We start from the raw sequence: 19,408 nt of genomic DNA on the forward strand, positions 1-19,408 counted from the left end.
TCCTTGCAGAAAAACCTGAGTATTCCGACACCCTGTTTTATTTGACATTTTTTCTGGTCCCCCAGTGTGTCGGATTAGGCAAGTTCCACTGTATATCTTTTTGTGACAGATAATGTTGATAATAAGAGCTTAGTTGTTGACATCTGCTCTCAATAGTAATCACTTTGTTCTTCCTGTTTGTCAACACGTCTATGTCATACGATTAGCCAAGATTGCCTCAATCGATTCAATAAGTTTAAATTCAAAGTGGAAATGAAAATAAAAGGAAGGTCCTTTGTGTATTGTAACATTAAGGAGGATAATGTGGTAGAACACTTGGTATTTGTAAAAAAAAAATCACAAATACATTTTTGCGGCTAAAATTTCCACAAATTTTAATATCTAATTTATGATATGCTTTCAAAATTGAATTGCGTTTTGATTTTGGGACTAGTGTTTTGTATAGCATAACAACCCAGTGACACAATAAGCTATTTGCATACAGCTTGAAATTTCCGAGAGTAGAAAAACTTTGAGGCTATAAACAATATACACGACTTTGTTACGAAGTTCTCTCTGTCATAAGTCCATTCTCCCTGGAGTCACTCTTATAGTTCAGAGACATTTTTTTTATAGTTTTAAATGGTTGCAATTATTTTGTAGTATTATAATAGTATGACATGACATAGTCGTCGCCGTTCGAAGCTAGACATTTGGTTTCCATATAATAGCTTGAGTATATAAAGTGTATGTATCGCTATGAAAAAGTACTGCAATGTGTTATACTACATAAGGAAGGTTGTGATTGATTTTGAGGGTTATTATCTTAACTGTTTAAGAATAAACGACATAAACTAGTTTTTTTCCATGTTTAATGACAATCATTTGTGTATAATTACAGTATATGTAGATCTCTATGAAATTGTACAACAATGTACCATACAAAGGGACGTAACTCCACTTCTAACCATTATGAAATAAGCCCCGCCTTCCTACTAAGCTAATATCAAATATACACGGTCTTCACGCGGACGCTTTTAACCAATCACATTCCTAGAAATGTATAGGAGGTATTACTAAGATAATGTACCATACCTCACAAGGAAAGACGAAATTAATGTTTGTGCGTTATCAATCAAACCGTTTCGTAATAAGGGTGAAGAAAACAAAGATTTCTGGTTTCCGGACAATGACTTGAGTATATGTCTATGAATCTCTAGGAAAATTTACCATTAGGTACATTAAAAAAGGAAGGCTCTAACAGTGTAGGAAAATAGGGCTAAAAATATCCAGACTTTCGTTAACGCGCCACTACTGCCACCGAAACCGTACGCATAAATCTCGCTTTTTAGACTTCGTCAACGCAAGTCAAAAATAAAAGATCATACATCAGAATTCGGAAAGGCCTATGAAAATGTAAAAGGCTAGTTTTATTAAACTATTTTAGATATCGAATCAACCGCTTTAACAAACATAGGTTAATTGTTTGTCGGTAGTTTACTTATTTGCATAAGGTGCACAAAATGTAACATATATAGTATTTATTGAAAATTATTAAGAAATTGTAACATTTACACCACACATAATGATAAATTAAAGGCGTTTTATCCGGTGACAAGATTGCATATAACATCGGATGTTGATGCATCAAACTCAGAACGAAATTTAAGCATTTTGGTATATACTGGGGTTTTTTTTCGTTTTCACTTAAATTGATATTAAGTCATTCGATTTGATCGAGTTTACTTATTGGCACTCATTGTGTGTATCTGTATGTATTTGTTTTATAATTCTATATCTTTAAAGTAAATGTTCTGTTTTGATAAAGTTTGTCATGTAGATGCTTAAATGACGGATATTGAGTGCCAGGCTATCATCAACATATCTGAAATTGTAATTAAAAAACTTATCAAGATGTTTCTTCCAGTGATCTTTAAGAAGGTTGTTTGCGAGTTATGAAAAACAACATGTTGGATCACATAGCTGTAAGAATTGTGTTAAGGGCCTAAACATTTTTCTTAAAAGAAAATGTGTTAACGAATAAGTAACATGTATAGGAAGTACACATTCCTCAAACATTACGTTAGAATATAATGTGGGCATTGAATAGACATGTACGTTTAGGTTATACAGATGATCTGCAACACCATTGTTATACATACATAACTATACATGTTTATCGATATAAAAAAAACCTGCAATCCAGATTATAAACGATAGTCAGACGATTCATATAAATGACTTAAACAGTTATAGATTCTATCACTGCATGGAGAGTGGGTAAATATCGTAGTGTACTATATCTGGTGGTGTAATCTGTCGTTCAGAAATTATTTAAGGAGGTAATGCCCCTTTCAGAAAGGTTACATATCTTCAGTTCAAACGTAACAAAGTTGCGCCTTAATGACCCAAATATTTTTCACTATTAAGGATGTACTTAGGTGAGGTTTTGGAATTTGTGTCAAATGTTCGGACTCCTTGGTGTTTTTCCATATAATACAATGAAAAATATTTTGCCCCATAACACCCATTTATTTTTTCATATAAGACTTAGTAGCTCATGAAAGGTCATTTACCAAAATTTTAGAAGATTCTTAATTTTCTTTCTTTTGTTTTGAGATCTAATAATACCAATGCAAATATAAGGTAAAAGTCCGAGTCAGCCTTTTGCCGCCATTTTTTAAAATCTCAAATATCTCGAAAAGGAGGTGTATGACCTATCAATATTTTTAGCTTATTTTTATCCTTATTTGATGCTCTATCAACTTATAGTATCAATTTTAACTTCTTAATTTATTAATTTTCACCTAACCTCACCTAAGTACATCCTTAAGTGATTTTAAACGATATGCAGACAATCATTAATTCTTTCTTTTTTTTGACTGATTGACCTCATTTGGTTTCTGATTACGTGATTACTTGGCCGTTTTATAGTGATTATTTGATTACCAGACCAAATAGTTCATGATAATTTGATTATTGAATAATCAAGGATTCAATTTTTGATTATTTGATAATCTTGTTTAAAAAATTAGTTAATGATTATGTCATTTATACATAGACCAAAAAATTATGATTATATGATTACTTGGACACCCCATGAGGGATCTCACTGATCTGCAAAGAGAAGTGTTCTTTCTTTGTGACGTCATCAGACATGGTATCATTTTTTTTCATGACGGCACAATCGCAATCTTTAACAATGAAGAACTGAGATCTAACAAACCATACGTTGATTGAAAAAAATAATCAACAGGTCAGGAAAAAAATTAATTGAGTGAGAATATTCAATTTTACAGCACAATTAAATTTACTATAATTTATTCCTCAATCAACAGATCTTTAGGTCATCGGAACAGTACTTCATTACTTTGATTAGTATAGGTATGTGACGCTTCTATTGCTTTCACGAATGTAAAACAAAGGCTGTTGACTTGCATTGAGTTATTATTAAGGAAAACACATTGTAGCATACAAGTAAAAATACGAATTTTAAGCATGCAGCTTAAAATCCGTATTTTGACTTATAGAACAGAATAACGTTTGCGTTCATATGCATTTATAAGCTATGAAAGTTACACTGGTTGGTCCATAATAATTGTTATTCTCCAAAGTTATGTTTTCTATGTTTGTTTTACAAAACTATAAATACATACTACTGGCATTCATTTGAACTTGTGTTTGACCCTATAAAATGTGATGCTGAAAGTTCTAGAATTCTATACGACAAAGGAAAGAATATCTCCAACATGAATAGCAAAAGATCAGTAAGCCAATTGCATGGTGTCCTCGATTTCCAGTGCTGTAATTATTGCTACTCGATTGCGTCCGTTCGTCGTCCGTCCGTCCGTTCGTCAGTCCCGCTTCAGATTAAAGTTTTTGTCAACGTAGTTTTTGATGACGTTGCAGTCCAATCAACTTGAAACGTAAGTACACATGTTCCCCATGATATAATCTTTCTAATTTGAATGTCTAATAAGAGTTTTGACCCCAATTTTACGGTCCACTGAACAAAGAAATTGTAAGTGCGAGTTGGCATCCGTGTACTTCCTTGAAATCAAAGAACCGATAAAGACGTTTCTTTTAGTGGTCTGTAAATAGGAGTTGCTTGCGAATTGACAAAAACATGTTTCATATCTTAGCTGTATATTTTCTCTTTGCCAGCATCTTGCTCTTTGGTATGAGTTTTGCTCATTGTCGAAGAACGTATGGCACCTATTATAGTCTCTTTTTGCAAATTGTCTCATGGGAAAATATACCACATATTCTTAATATATATATATATAATATAATTAGAGATACTGTATATTCTGCAAAACAAAACTTCTCCTTTTTTGTTTATCATTTAATGAATAACTGATAGATTTTCAAACCAGAAAAGTATATATCAAAAGTAAAGTTTTCATGGTTAAGTTTTTTTTAAATACATGTACTATAAGCAATAGGTGAACTATATTTAACGCACAGATTGATTTTAAGGTGTGCATGTCTGGTTCATCTGACCTTATTTTCATGATTCATTTGATAATGTTTAGTTTTCCTGTTTAAGTCTGATTCACAGAAACCATAAGCAATAGGTCAACTATATTTGGCGTATTGAATGAATGTAAGCTAGGTGTACATGTATTTTTGGTTTGGTTTATCTGACCTTGACCTCATTATCTTGGATCATAAATCAATGGTCAGCAAAGAAGTCGAGACATTTATGATTGTGCACTCTTGTCATTAGAATTTGCTCTTTTGGGGAAAAGTTGAATTTTGTCATTTTTGGAGTATATACTTGCATCATAGGTGCATTGCGTTCTGGATAACTCCTTCAACAGTGAACCATAGACCTATGTACTCCCATGCTCAACTTTGCATCTGGGGGGGGGGGGGGGGGGCATCATTTGTGTTTTCCAGACACGATAGTATCTTTTAAGAAAATCCAACATTGACTTTGTTATAATACAGTAACTTCACAGTGGAGTGCAGTGATATCATTTTGTCTAGTTTTTATTTGAACTGTTCTGTTTTTTGTTGATGATTATAACTATTTTTGTTTAATAAATATTAAGATACAGTATAGGGTTTAAGTTAACAAATATCAATAACCTTTCTCAAAATTAATTTTGAATTATTTTCTAAATACCGGTAATGATATTGATAAAAAAAAAATGTTTTCCAATAATTTTAATTCAAGACTTTATTAGAGTCATATTCAAATGTAGGTACTCCTAACGATGCCTTGTTGCATCCCCTTTTCAAAATCCTTTATTAATTTAGTAATTAATTCCTGTAAAAATCCTTTCAAATATATTTATACAAAGAACTCTTTTAAAAATATTTATATTATATATTACACATGTTGTATTCCTGGAACAGATTTCACGTTATAAGTTTCTATTCAATAGTGTTCTACAAATTCTGAAATATACCCTTATATATTGTTTCTGATTTAGTCTATGGTCAGTGGTCTGATTACCATGGTCAAAGATAAAAGTTTCATACCCATTCATCTGACATTCTAATCTCTACCAGCAGGGAGTCTGATAAGAGGTTGTAATATGTTGAATGGGTTAATTAACATCAATAAATTGTGCAATTTGATATCTCCTAAATTTTAGGATGAAATTTGGCGTTAATCCTATATCGTAATGAACCATAGGATCTTTTTTTTTTAGCATAAGTAGTGTTAATCTTGCAGCATACAACACTAACTCTCTCCAACATGAGACTTGTTTTTGTTTTATGTTGTTTGATTGGTATGTATTAGCAAACATTTCATGAATGTACGTATCTAAATTTGTTTATGGTTAAATATTTTTCCTAAGAAGTTAAATTCAAAGATTTTCGACATAACCACTGATTACAGATAACATTTTAAGTGTTCGAAAACAAACATAAACTGTAAGGTAGTTTATCTTACCTCCTATACATTTCTAGGAATGTGATTGGTTAAAAGCGCCCTCGTGGAGACCGTGTATATTTGATATTAGGTTAGTAGGGAGGCGGGCTTATCTCATACACGGTAAGTAGTGGAGTTACGTCTCTTTATATTCCATATAAGGTAGAAGGGAGGCGGGGCTTATTTCATACACGGTTAGTAGTGGTGTTACGTCCCTTTATGAAAACAAAACGGTACTGAGAAACGGTACTGAGAAAAAAATCGTAAAGGTTTCAACAGACGAAGAAATTGATGATTAAGATTGAAATAAATTCATATAACACATTTAGACCTCACAAGTTGTTATTGTTGGTATATGTTTTTGAAGGATCAATGGAAGTAGTTTCTTAATGCTAACAGTATTGAGGACTTGCTCATTTTGATAGGTCTAAATTTCACACGTTAAGATAGTCGGTAAGATAAATTCGTTACATAGTGTGCTAGTGACTAATACGGTATATATGGGGTCAGTAATTTCCATATGGGGATTCGAGCTTCGCTCTCACCCCATATGGTATTTACTGACCCCATATATACCGTATTAGGTCACTAGCACACTATGTAACTAATAATATGTAGGTGGTTTTACATGAATAACTTGATTAAGAAGTAATGTCAGATGCAAAATATTGAAAATATTAAAAATATTTTGTTATTTCATTTGTTAGTATTTTACTTTTTTGCTTTAAACATTTAAACATTTTCAAAGAACTTGCAAGTCCTGAATCCAGACCATGCCCCTTACACGATCTAAGTATATCTAAGTACCATGATAAATTACTTTTCTCAACTTTATGTTGAACCAAGGGACAAATTGTGTCATGTTTGACCATAGAAACAGGAAGGTACAAAGTCCTGTCAGATTCAGCCCATGGTAAGTCTCCCCCAACCCCCCGCGGAAAAAAACAGTGATGTGCAAAATGATTTATATTTCTTACAAGTCTAAAAATCACTAGAACGTAGTTATGAAACTGTATTGAAGATTATAGTAGGCGAATGAAGGGGCAAACATAAATATTTATGGGTTCTTCTAATGTAAGAAGTAATAATTTCATCATGTTACCACTACATTCCCTAATTTAATTTGAGTATAAGCTATGTAGCCTACCATCTCCAACTATTCTCTCCAGCCCTTCTGTAACTTTCCCTAGTTCTGCCTTCTTTTTTTCTTTTTTCTTTTTGTCAAGATTAACATAAATCAAGTCAATAACTATTTTTCATTTTTTGTTCTGGAAACGTTATTTCACCCAAACACACCTGGTTTTGGTGGTTTTTTCCCCTGTCATGCTTTGTGAATTGTTGTCTCTTTTTCGTTATTTTTACAATTGTGTTAGGTGTTTTCTTTCTTCAAGATTCAATATTTTATTATTTTCTTTGACTTGTCATTTTCTAATGTCCCATTTTTGTTTTTCTTTTCTATGTGATATATGATAACGATCTTTCAATGCTTTATGTGTACTACTTGTAGCACAGATCGAGCTAAAGTTCCATATATATATTTAGTTCACCCACAACTGTGTCAAAGTTATGCCCCTTTGTATTCATAAAAATGTCGTCCAATAAAAAACTCTTTTACACACATGTACACAAACATTTTTATAAACATCAAAATGAAGAAAACACATACATTGTAAACATTTTAATCATTCATAGTATATACAAATACAAAAGGAACAATTGAAAATCTTAATTGTTCTAAATAGCCAACATGGCCAAGGAATGCCCTAAAACGTCATGATATATATGATAACAATGGTGGGTCTGGGTTGGGTGAACAGAATAGTGAATAATGTACCAGCTAAACAGAAAATTTGTATATAAAAACAAATAAAAGAGAAAAATAGACATACAAAAGACAGATCAAAGAAAATAAGGTACGAAAATATAAAGAATAGAATATAATGGGCAAAACATAAACAATATAGAACAATGACATAAAAAATACAGACATGGAGAAACCCGCTCCCCCATCCAAACCCTCATAATGCAATAGCTGGCAGTACAACAGTTTATAAAATATATTTGTCCAAATTAATGTAACTTGTCCCCATCCAGTCATCTAGATCATCGCCATCTTCGAATTCTGGCAGTGGACTTGTGATGTTCGATGGAGCTCGTTCCTCCATTTGTATTTCTGAACAAGAATCTGTCGGTACCTCCTGAGAACTACGAAAGTAAGTTAAATCTTCTATGTCTCCGTGATCCTCCTGTTCGCCTGCTCGTGAATACTCTATGGTGTCGTGGCTATCTGTTTTATCCTCAACGTCTAATGCTTCATATGTTTCTTCTGGTATCTGCATTTCACACATATTCACAGATGTTACGTCACAGTTATTAAATTCTGTCATTATACAGGCAGTGTTCATTGTCATTTCTGATCCCATTGCAGGAATTTGTACTGGCTCTTCAATGTGATTTGTTAAAACACCGACGTTTCCGAGAAGTTTTTCTGTTAGCTTGATTTTTTCTTCTTCAATTCTTTGAACCTGTGCCTTAAGTTTCCGATTTCTTACTTCCAAATCGTCCTTCAACTAAAATAAACAACATCCTAGTTAAAATCAATTGTAAAAGTAATCCACATCATCGTTGGACGTATTATGTTTTATTGATTTCTATATATCAGTCTCCTATTGGTTTTATATTTTTTTGTTGATTCCTTAGTGTAAGACCAATTACAGAGTACGCCAGTTTGGTATAGTTGTCTCATTGGCAAAAATACGGATACCACATCTCCTTATGTTTGTATATAAAGTGCGTGTTCAGAAAATAGCAGACTAAAGAGAGGTAACTCAATTTGTTTTCTAAGTTATTTTGATATTGTAAGCGTCATTATTAAGTTGTAAAACTTGTTTCGAAGTTTTATGTGTATAACAATCTATAGTTACGAACAGCTTTATCAGTCGGAAACCCGGTTGAAATAGAACAAAAGAATCGAATCTCTTTGTTAGAGAAGGCGATAAATGCTTAAATTTTTAAAGTTAATAGAAACAAACAAAATTACAATTTCTTCTCAATTACGAAGTGTTTTATTTCAAAAACACCATTTGCATAAGTTTTCAATTTATTTAGTACATTGTTAAGCAGAACAATTAGATATCAAGTCGACGACATGGGTATCTTTCAAGTTGGATGTAGAAAATTTATAACCTCCGATTTCTTTTAAAAATTTACCACGGACGGAAAACATATCAATCTATTAGTTCAGTAATTTTCGTGTCTGCCCTTCCCAGTGGCGGATCCAGAAATTTTCATAAGTGGGGGCCCACTGACTGACCTAAGAGGGGGCCCGCTCCAGTCACGCTTCAGTGATTCCCTATATAAACAACCAAATTTTTTTCAAAAAAGGAGGGGCCCGGGCCCCCTGCCCCCCCCCCCCCCCTAAATCCGCCTCTGCTTCCATTATGTGACTCAAGAAAAAATTCCAAAAAATGGGTAACAATTGTATCGAAAAGAGAAAATCGAGTGCACCTTTTTATGTTAGGGCGTGCTTGAGTTGAATATTTTGTCTTGATATCGTACAAAGCAAGATTAGAATATTTCATACATCGTCTCGCTTCAGATTCTATAATTTTTATATATCAAAGCTACAGGTTGACTTTATAACATAAAAAATCACAGTACTAAAAGATGAAATATATGGGTCAAGTGAAATACCTATCTAATGAATCACAAAAACAGAGTAGGTGTGTTCGAATAGCTATTTTTTTACTGAAAGTACTTGACGACAGTCTTTCAAGTTGGATGATGAAAATGCATATCTTCGAAAAATTATAATTGTTTGTGTGTGAAAACTAGGGTTTATAGTCTTCAACCACTAAAAAATCTAATCTGCCCCTCCACGAAATATTTAATTAGATTTTTTTTAAATGTTTATGAATTTTCGAAAATTCCACCTGACAACCGATCAGACAATAGTTTTAAGTTGAATCAATGCAGACACGATCATTAACTGATGCTCATTAGCTTGTTGATACATTTGTCTTTTAAAATACAACTGACATATAAGGATCGTAATGGTGCAATGTGGATAAATTTATCGGTTTCCGAGAGCAAAATTGGCAGCGCGTCATCCCTACAATGGCTTCCATTTCTACGATTGTGAAAATGAACTGGCGTAATGGGGAGATAATTTTGACGAAGTAGAATCCTGACTGATATAAGCATTAAAGGATGTGGTATGTCCGACAATCCGAACAGTAAGTTTAATTTTCAGGAGAAAATAATATTGATAGAATCTTATCTATGACTGCATAAAGAACTGGTCTGAACGCACGCCTCATCCAAGTTATGACCGGACTCAGCATCACTACTCGTATATAAATACATTGTAATTACTAACGCGTCAGCGAACAGACCTCAACGATGAGCAAAACCATGTATGTTATGAGCTAGTGCGTAATTTGTTTGTTTCCGTTAACAATTAATTGTACACTAATTTATTAATTTGCATTTATGCATGGATCGATATAATTTCAATAAATAAATACAACATAAGAAATCGTTTAAGCAAATAGTTTTAACCTGATCAAGATTGACTCTTTCCATCTTCTTCTTTCCCCTGCACTTCTTGGCAGCAACCCTGTTGCTAGCTCTCCTTCCTCGGGCTCTCTCTTGCTCGTCTTTGGTTAACTGTAAAACACAAAACTTATTCCTGTGAAGATCTTGCATGAATGGTTATTTTGCTGTATAATGTTTATAAATACATGTGTACGCAAATTTAGTATAAAATCATCTGATGAACATTTTTACCTTTCACAATTATGTCCATTTGTCAGAGTTTCTTCAAACTTAAAAACAAAAATACGGTAAAAATAATCTTTCAAAGGAAATTACTACTATAAAGGATCAATTGCATGTTGAATTATTAAACTACTATTTCGCTGAACATGTTTACCAAGTAAAGTATGTGTCCTTAGCTATCATAGTTTCTGGTTAAAAAAAAACATCAAAAATTTAATACAAATTGTCTTACAAGGGCAATAACTCCTAAGTGAAATCAATTAACGAATTTGGTTTTCGATTTGTTTGGTAGATCTTACTTTGTTGAGCATTCTTGTCGTTTAAAATTTCCCTAGTTTTCTAAGTTATAACACAAAAACTGCACAATAACATTACACGGGCAATAACTCAAAATTAGCCTAAGCTAAAAGTTTCAAGGTTAATAGACCACAAAAGCGGGAGGGCGATTTAATTACCATACAAATGAGATGTGTTATTTCTTATATAATTACACCTTATGTAAAAATCCGGGGTTTTGATTGGTTAATAGCCAGTGTATTTTTCACCAATTTATTATTATCAAATGAATATCGTTCATTTTTAACGCCGCCGGGGTATTTGCTAAAAGGATATGCCTTTTTTACCCTCTCTGCCGTGGTATTTGCCAAAAAAAACTCTATCCGACTGGACGCTTGTAACGTCACGATCATCAATGCGTTTTAGTACATTAACATTCGGTGTAATTAAACAGATATATCATGTTATTGAGGGGTATTTGCGAAAAATACCAGTCTTGAGAATGAATTTCCCTCGCCTTACGGCTCGTGAAATTTAACATTCTCTCGACTGGTATTTTTCGCAAATACCCCTCCTTAACATGATATATCTGTTCACAACGGCATTCTAAATATCATCGACATACTACTACTAAAAAGTCCTACATTGTTTAAGCCTCACCGTTGACGCCAGATACTGCACATCTAAAAAGTCTCGCTTTTCGACCTCGTAAGATAAACAAAAGATAATTTCGGATAGGCAGATGAACATGTAGAAATGTAGTATTGATATCTGTTAAATCAACATCTTGTAATTTGTTTGTCGATATTCCATTTATTTTCAAAAAAATGTGCCTCTGTATGTTTTTTTTTTTTATAGATTTAGTAGCTATAGTTAGGACAAATGAATACTTTAGTATACAGGACTTTTCATTAGGCTGAATTAGAAAATTTACCACTGTTCAATTTTTTTGGATAATTGAAGGAACATCAAAATTCCTAATTATATACAAATTATTGATCTGCATGTATTTGTCCTACAAGAGAGATGTTTAGCGCTATAAAACCAGGTTCAATTCACCATTTTTCTACATTTGAAAATGCCTGTACGAAGTCAGGAATATGAAAGTTGCTGTCCATTCGTCTAATGTGTTTTGTCATTTGATTTTGCCACTTGATTAAGAACTTTCCGATTTGAATTTTCCTAGAAGGTCAGTATTTTTGTGATTTTACTTTTTGCAAGTGGGCATGGAAGTATTGTATTGACATATATAATATTTCCATTCACTGGGCGAACAAATGTATCTATTTTATTTTATAGAAAATTATTTCAGGAAACGGTAATAATTATATTTCTCAGAAGATGTGGTATGACTATCCATGTCACTTTTCGTTAAGAATAGTACAGAGTTAGGATTTTTCACTTGATACATTTATCTTCGCATGCATGACATGTGCCTTGTTTGAGAAAAAAAAACTGAAGCTCATTTTCAAATTGTTATTTGTACACGAGATGAGAAGCGATAATTTTTGGTTTCCGTCTGCAGCATGATGTCATATAATTCGATCAACGGATATAAATACATATGTAAATAAGCGGGAGCACATTTAATCTGTCCATTCTCAAAGCATTTATACATCCCGTAAACTTTCAAACTAAGTTCTATGCCGAAGGGATAACATTATACGAACGCAGCATTTTGCGACCATATAAAAATTACAAGTGACATTAAAATAATCCCCACTTTAAGAATTGACTTCACGAGAAAGGAGTATGTTCAGTAAGACCCCTTTTTGGCCCCAAAATTAAGCAGTTTTGCAAAATTGTGAAAATGTAATCGTTTAGCTATTTTTTGGAAAGTAGAATGCTTCTGCTACATAAATATGTGCTGTTTTTGACAATACAATGCACATATATCGTGTACTAGCACCATAAAGTCATGCTAAATTACTGAAATCTTCACAATTATAGAATTTAAGTTAAATTTTAGACGGTTTCCGTCTTAAATGAAAGTGGCCGCATTCGTGTTCATTCATAATATTGAAATGTAAGTTGTATTTGATGATAATACATAACATATATAAAGGTTGAGGATGAACACGGATGCGGCCACTTTCATTTTTGACGAAAACCATCTGAAAAGTGACGTTTTTTGGCATATTTGATAGATTTTTCATATTTAAGCTTCAATCAGAGCGTTTTTAATGACTGAATCAGTTAAAATCTTTTACATAAACTAATCGAATCAATTGAAATGTCACTTAAGTGTTTAAAAAGTGTCCTAAATATCTCGTTAGATGAAACTTAAATTTGGGGACAAAATCTGCCCTTACCGGACCTACTCCTTTGTTTCTATGCCAAAATATATTACAATCAAATGTCCAACTGCGTACAATGTTGTCCTGCTCCGCCACTACACCCCTACCCCTGTAAATATCCTTATAACATACCTCATTAGAACTGTGAGGACTCTTTTCAAAATCTACTTGCATCTCCTCTTTTCCCTCGGACAGTCTTCTTGCCTGAATCTTGGCCCACAATTCCACTTTTAAAAGGGGTGTGATCCTTCCACTTTCCAGCGCTTTCTTGCTGGCGCTCATCACTTCCTCGTCCGCGCAAATATGTGTTGATGTTGTCATCTTCATTGTAAATAAATAAAATAGAATTCAGATATATTTGAACCTTTATGTATTAACAAACTGACAACCCGTTATTTCTTATTTCCCCTCCGAACCAAAGGGTTAATTATTTAGTTTTTTCTAACATTCTCTGGATATTTCAACTCATTTTAACTTGAGTTCTTGCCTGTACAAATATCAATCTTACGATACCATGGATACTTGTAGTTCATATGATTATTTTCGAATCTGGATTTTTGAAACTCGAATCACACATTTATAAAATCGCAAATGTCAGAATATCGATATCCAACGAAAAGAAATGTGCACTGAAAACAGTAAACACTCAGGACTTTCATTTTAATTATTTAAATGTTATTTTTTTATACTTCAGATCAATGGTTTTTTGCTTAATATCCAGTGGCAAATAGTTCATACATACATTGTCCTAGTAGCCTTTTTAATGACGACATTTCAATGAATTGGAATAAATTAAGAATTTGTGTATATGACAATAAAGATTATTATATAATAAAACACCTGTTGAAAAGGTGCTCCTCCCCCATGTGTTAAAGAGGTGGAAGATGAATTCCATTTTACAATAATGTGCAAGCAACTCAATTACTCAAGAATGAATATGTTTAATGAAATTTATGATATTATTCCTAGTTTTATTTCGATGACTAATAGGGAGAAAAATAATTTTATTTTCACTCGTAATTTTGAAACATAAATGGGTTGATTAATTACAGAAACAATGCTAGCAATTGTGTATGAACTGTTGATGTTACAAGTATATCATGTTCCTTGTCTATAATCTAAATTATGAATTCAATGAATAAAATAGACTTAAGCAGCATTTCCTCTAAATACTTATGTATACTGTTTTAAAGGGGGGAAAATGTCTTATATTAAATAATATTTAATGAGAAAATCATTTTAATGAATTTTTTTATTGATTGATTAATTGCTTGATCGATTTTTGTTTTTAACTCACACCCATACAAAGATTTATTAACTTACACACCGTTTGTACTGTCATGAATATACATAAATGTGTAACACTAAACAGATGAGAAACTTCAATTAAATCACGGAATTTGATTGACTGGTTGACAGATTACAGCCCTTTAGCGGACATCTGAAAAGTCACAGCTACAATGTAGTGTCAATACGAAGAACTTGTTCGTAACATAAGCTCTAAAATAAGCACCAGGGAAGAAATACTACATTTGTAATTTGATTTAAATGTCTTAATTGTTGATTGCTTAATGTTCAGTGGCAAATAGTTCACGCATAATTAAGATGATACACAAAATATGTGATATAAATGATTGAGAGTTGTTTGCCTCACACCCGAAAAAAAGGCTGACAATGGATAGAAAGAGCGTGGTGGTTAGTGAAAAAAAGTTAGAACTTTTGCAACCGAACGGATCAATTGCGACAAAAAGATTCGTATTTGTGTTCTTTTTTAGAATAGCTACCTGCCCCTGAAATTTTTACTTTTTTATTTCAACGAACCAATACAAATCTGTCGCTCACAAGTTTTTGTTCCGTTGCCAATATAAAATCTTTATTCCAAAAGCCGTGTTTTTCTTCAGTGACAAAACGAAGTGAACAAATTTTAATTACGTTTTACAACTATTCAGATTAATCACTATTGTTGTTTTATGAAGTGCTAAATATTTGGAAGTATGGTGTTATGCTGTAAGGTCGCCTTCAAATTTTTATTATTTTTGTAAAGTTTATATATATATTACTGTATGTACAAGTCTAAATTGAACATATGATTGCATTAGATATAAACCGCAATTTTACAGACTTTGTGCATGTAAAACAAACTGCATGGTAGTGGGATCTAAATACAGCACAGACAACATTTTTCAAAAGAGTGAAAAAGTATATTAACAAAACGCATTTGACTAACTGGTCGAACAACTTTTTTTTGTGGGGGAGGGGTTACATTTTTCAGGGACAGTCTACTAGTATAGAAAGTCCCTGCATTTTTGTAGTGAAAATAAGCAATTGATTTTATTTCCTGATGCTAAAAACGCAAGTATCATTTTCGTCCTGTAATTTGCTAGATATTTCATCAAATTTAAATTTAAATCGTAATGTTCAAATCACGAGAAAACAAAAACATCTTTAGACAATCTAATGACTAAACTGTCAGTTTTGAAATGTTTATGTTATTACATGTAGTTTCAAATTAAAATATTGTTAAAACTAACAAATCGTATGTGCAGGGACAATTACACATTGAATAACTGAAAATAAGTTAAAATATCAATTAATTTACTTTAAAAAATCTAAGCACAAAATAAAATCTAGAAAAAGGGGGGTCTATTCCTGAAGCGAATTATGTGCTTAATAAAATTAACTATGATTATGTATACATTAAAGAAAATCCAAACATAAACATGATAAAAAAACTTACGAAAAATGTATTTTGTTTTAAATGTGATATTGTGTGAAATAAAAGCAGATGTCTAAATATTTATTGAATAACAATGTATCTACAAAAAAATTGTTTATAGAATTATTTAAGACAACAGCTAATTTTAAAGCACATAAATCACTATGAATTTTTTTTTTTTTTTTTAATGAAAACGACCGCTCTGTTATAAGTTTGCCATTCTTCGTTTATTTATAAATATAGTGGGTCCGGGAGTCTTGTGAGACTTGTAATTAGTAAATAATCAGACTTGCGTCATATTCTAGAAAGTTGAAAAATCAAGTGAAAAAGCAGGATTTACAGGTTTATATGAGTTCGAAGTAACAGCACATTTTACATTATAAGTAAAATATTATTAGGGCATATAGGCTTTGAGTTACCCTCCCCCTTTTTACAAAAATAATAAATTACTGCAGACCTCCAATGTAAGTGTATGACATTTTACTTTTAACAGTTGAAATCTAAATAAATATAAGCTTTTATGCATTTACGTATACATAATTAAACTCAAATATATTAAAAATGATATAAACAATCTGAGTCACTCTTTTTACTGAAATAAAATTATATTTTCCATACAAAATCCAAAAACAAGTTCTTTTTTCGCATTCTGAGCTAAAGATAACATTTAATTATTTAATAAACATGATTTTAATCAAAAAACCATTGAATTACTTAATAAACAAGCTTACCTTGCTAGCATTTAAACCACGTTGTAAATTTGTCGATCTGGCAAGTCCTGACATGATCCCAAGTCGGTAAAATTCAAGCAATCTGATTGGTTGGTTTCGTTACGATATATTTATAAATAGTACCTGACAGTGTTTAGAGGCATAAATAGAATTAGGTGTTTTCCAAAAGACAAGTGATTTAAAAATACGTAACTTTTTGACTAGCTACTGTGTTTATATATAAATATTTATGTATTCAAAGGGGAACAACTCAGGGGTGACTTCAACAATAAAAATTATTAAAGGCTCGAATTTGAAATTTACAAATTTTTGCATGAATATTTGAAAAAAATTTACTATCTATAATCATGTATACATTTAGTAAGAACGCATTATGGTTATCTGGACCGATAATCTCACAATCAACTAAGTATACGACAGTGTATCCTTTTGTGATGTATTTGGATATGGGTCATTGGGTTACAGGGTTAAAAGGGCAACTGAAGGGTTGTTGATAAATTAATTCGATGGTTATACACAATTTCTTTCATCGCTCAGATCATTGACGAATATTTTCCGTTCAAATTTACTTCAAACTTGAGAATATACAAAGTTCAAATATGTTTTAATCATATTTTTTTTCAGATATGATTTTTTAATGCTGTACTCCTCTGTTGTTCCCTGAAAAGACAAGTCTACGGAGAATGGAAAAATCTAAACGCTGTATTACATTGCATCCTATATATAGATGTGCGCTCCGCCCTGAAAGTTTGTCCTTGAAATGGTTTTTCTTATAAAATAGTACATGTATACACAATGAAATATATTTACTTTGACTTGTCATAGCTTAATTACAACTAGCACACATCGTCATAGGTAGCTTATTACAGTAAAAATGAGACTACCAAACACATTGTTCTTAAACTTCAAGGTCCTCTTACCATGCATAAGATTATCTAGCCGGGCTATGTAAGATATGATTAATCCGACGTTTGACTTACGTTCAGTGGCAAATAGTTCATGCATTTTTGGACCATCTGAACAATAAACAAGAGCAATTACGTAACAGATGCATTGAAAGCTTTAATTTTGTTATAATTCCTCATATGCACTGGTCATAACAATATATACAGTGGTCACAGCATAGTTTGCAGTCATGGAATCATTATATGCAGCGGTAACATGTATGTGACGACTGCATATAACGTTGTGACCATTGCATCTACTGCTGTGAACACTATCAGAAAAATGTAGTTAGAACTGATTCCTCGTATAGGTTCGGTGTCAAATCAAAGAACTCTTTCAACAACGTTTTTTGAACGCATGAGGTCTGTTGCAAGGTATATTATCTGACCCACGTTAAATTAATATCTTTTACTTTCCAATTCCCCGGTCGACCCACTTTACCGTCATATTAGTAACTGGATCTCGAAACTTATTGTGAGCATTTAAGATCATTTAATATATTCTGATTGTTTCACCCTTTATAAAAAAACTGTACAAATGGTTTTAATGAGAATTTCAAAAATGTGCATGCAATATTTGCTACTGGATGTTAAACAATCAGTTAGGGTAATGTACAGAATGCAGCGGGGTGAACATATATATTAGCTGGTGCCAAACCCTCTACTCACCTATATAGGACAGTGGTGTAACAGTACAAAATCAGAACAAATTACAAAAATCAATTGAAAGGGGATTCACTCGTCAGAAATGTAACAAAAAAACATCTATTTTAGTAACCTTTAAATCGACTTTGTTATAGACTCTTACACTGGCCGCTTTTATCACCGCTCAAAATATTAGAAAAAATCGATCGAATTGTCTCTCTTTGATTTTTTATTATATGTTACTCACAATCATGGTATCTCCTCCTGCGGTGGGGTCGGATATCGGTTGTTTGGCGGATTTTTTACCTGATTTGGTTAATTCCTCGGATAATTATAGTAATGTTTATTTTCCCTCCAAATTTACTTCAAACTTGAGAATTATATGCAAAGTTCAAAAATAATTTTACTTTTTAAAGATATCATCATGGATATTGAATTGTATAAATGTTAACTCCTTCGTTGTACCTTAGAACGATAAATATACAAAAATGGAAAAATCAAAACGTTGTATTTCGTTGTATCCTATTTATAGCCATGCGCTCCGCCCTTAAGATTTGTCCTTGGAATTGTTTTCTTATGAAATAGTATAATTTTGAAATACATTCACATAGCATATAGCTTAATAACAAACACCATTAGCGCTTATATATTTATATAATTATATATTTTAGGGTCTGGAAATTTTAACTTAACCGGAACCGAACTTAATTTGCATATCAAATTTCATTTAGTATATGAGCATTTACTTTAAATCTACAATTAACATTGTTTTTTTTTTCCTTTCTATATTGCATATTATCTGAACATTATCGTGACATATTTTCATGAAATATGTGCCACTGGACGTTTAATCGATGGGATGTTTAAAACTTTCATGGAGCTGTTATTTTTTTTTGTTCCGTGTTGAAGGGTCACTGTGACTTTGAGATGAAGAACAGTAATAAAGCGCTGTTCCTTTGCTTTTTGTGTGTTTTTACTGTGTTTGTACTTATTTTTTTTATCGTGGATTTTATTTTATAAAAATCATTTGAAAAATGATTCAAGATGATCGATACAAAGCAAAAACAAAAATAAGAAGACATTAAGTACAGATCTGAGTACCCACAGCTACTGAACGTTAATTTAAAACCAATAACAACTATTTTAGTAACCCT

At 32.1% G+C, this 19,408-nt stretch overlaps 1 protein-coding gene across 1 annotated transcript; it reads right to left on the bottom strand.

The window, feature by feature from the left end:
- Positions 1–7,529: 7,529 nt before the first annotated feature.
- Positions 7,530–16,793, bottom strand: LOC139502813 (uncharacterized). The gene is made up of 4 exons (XM_071292397.1): positions 16,666–16,793; positions 13,351–13,539; positions 10,427–10,534; positions 7,530–8,436 (listed from the first exon to the last, which is right to left on the bottom strand). Exons 1-4 carry the CDS (start codon positions 16,717–16,719, stop codon positions 7,915–7,917), a joined length of 873 nt encoding a protein of 290 aa, XP_071148498.1. The 5' UTR covers positions 16,720–16,793; the 3' UTR covers positions 7,530–7,914.
- Positions 16,794–19,408: the final 2,615 nt, after the last annotated feature.

Source organism: Mytilus edulis, chromosome 14 (genome assembly GCF_963676685.1).
Source record: "Mytilus edulis chromosome 14, xbMytEdul2.2, whole genome shotgun sequence".
NCBI classification, from domain to species: Eukaryota; Metazoa; Mollusca; class Bivalvia; order Mytilida; family Mytilidae; genus Mytilus; species Mytilus edulis.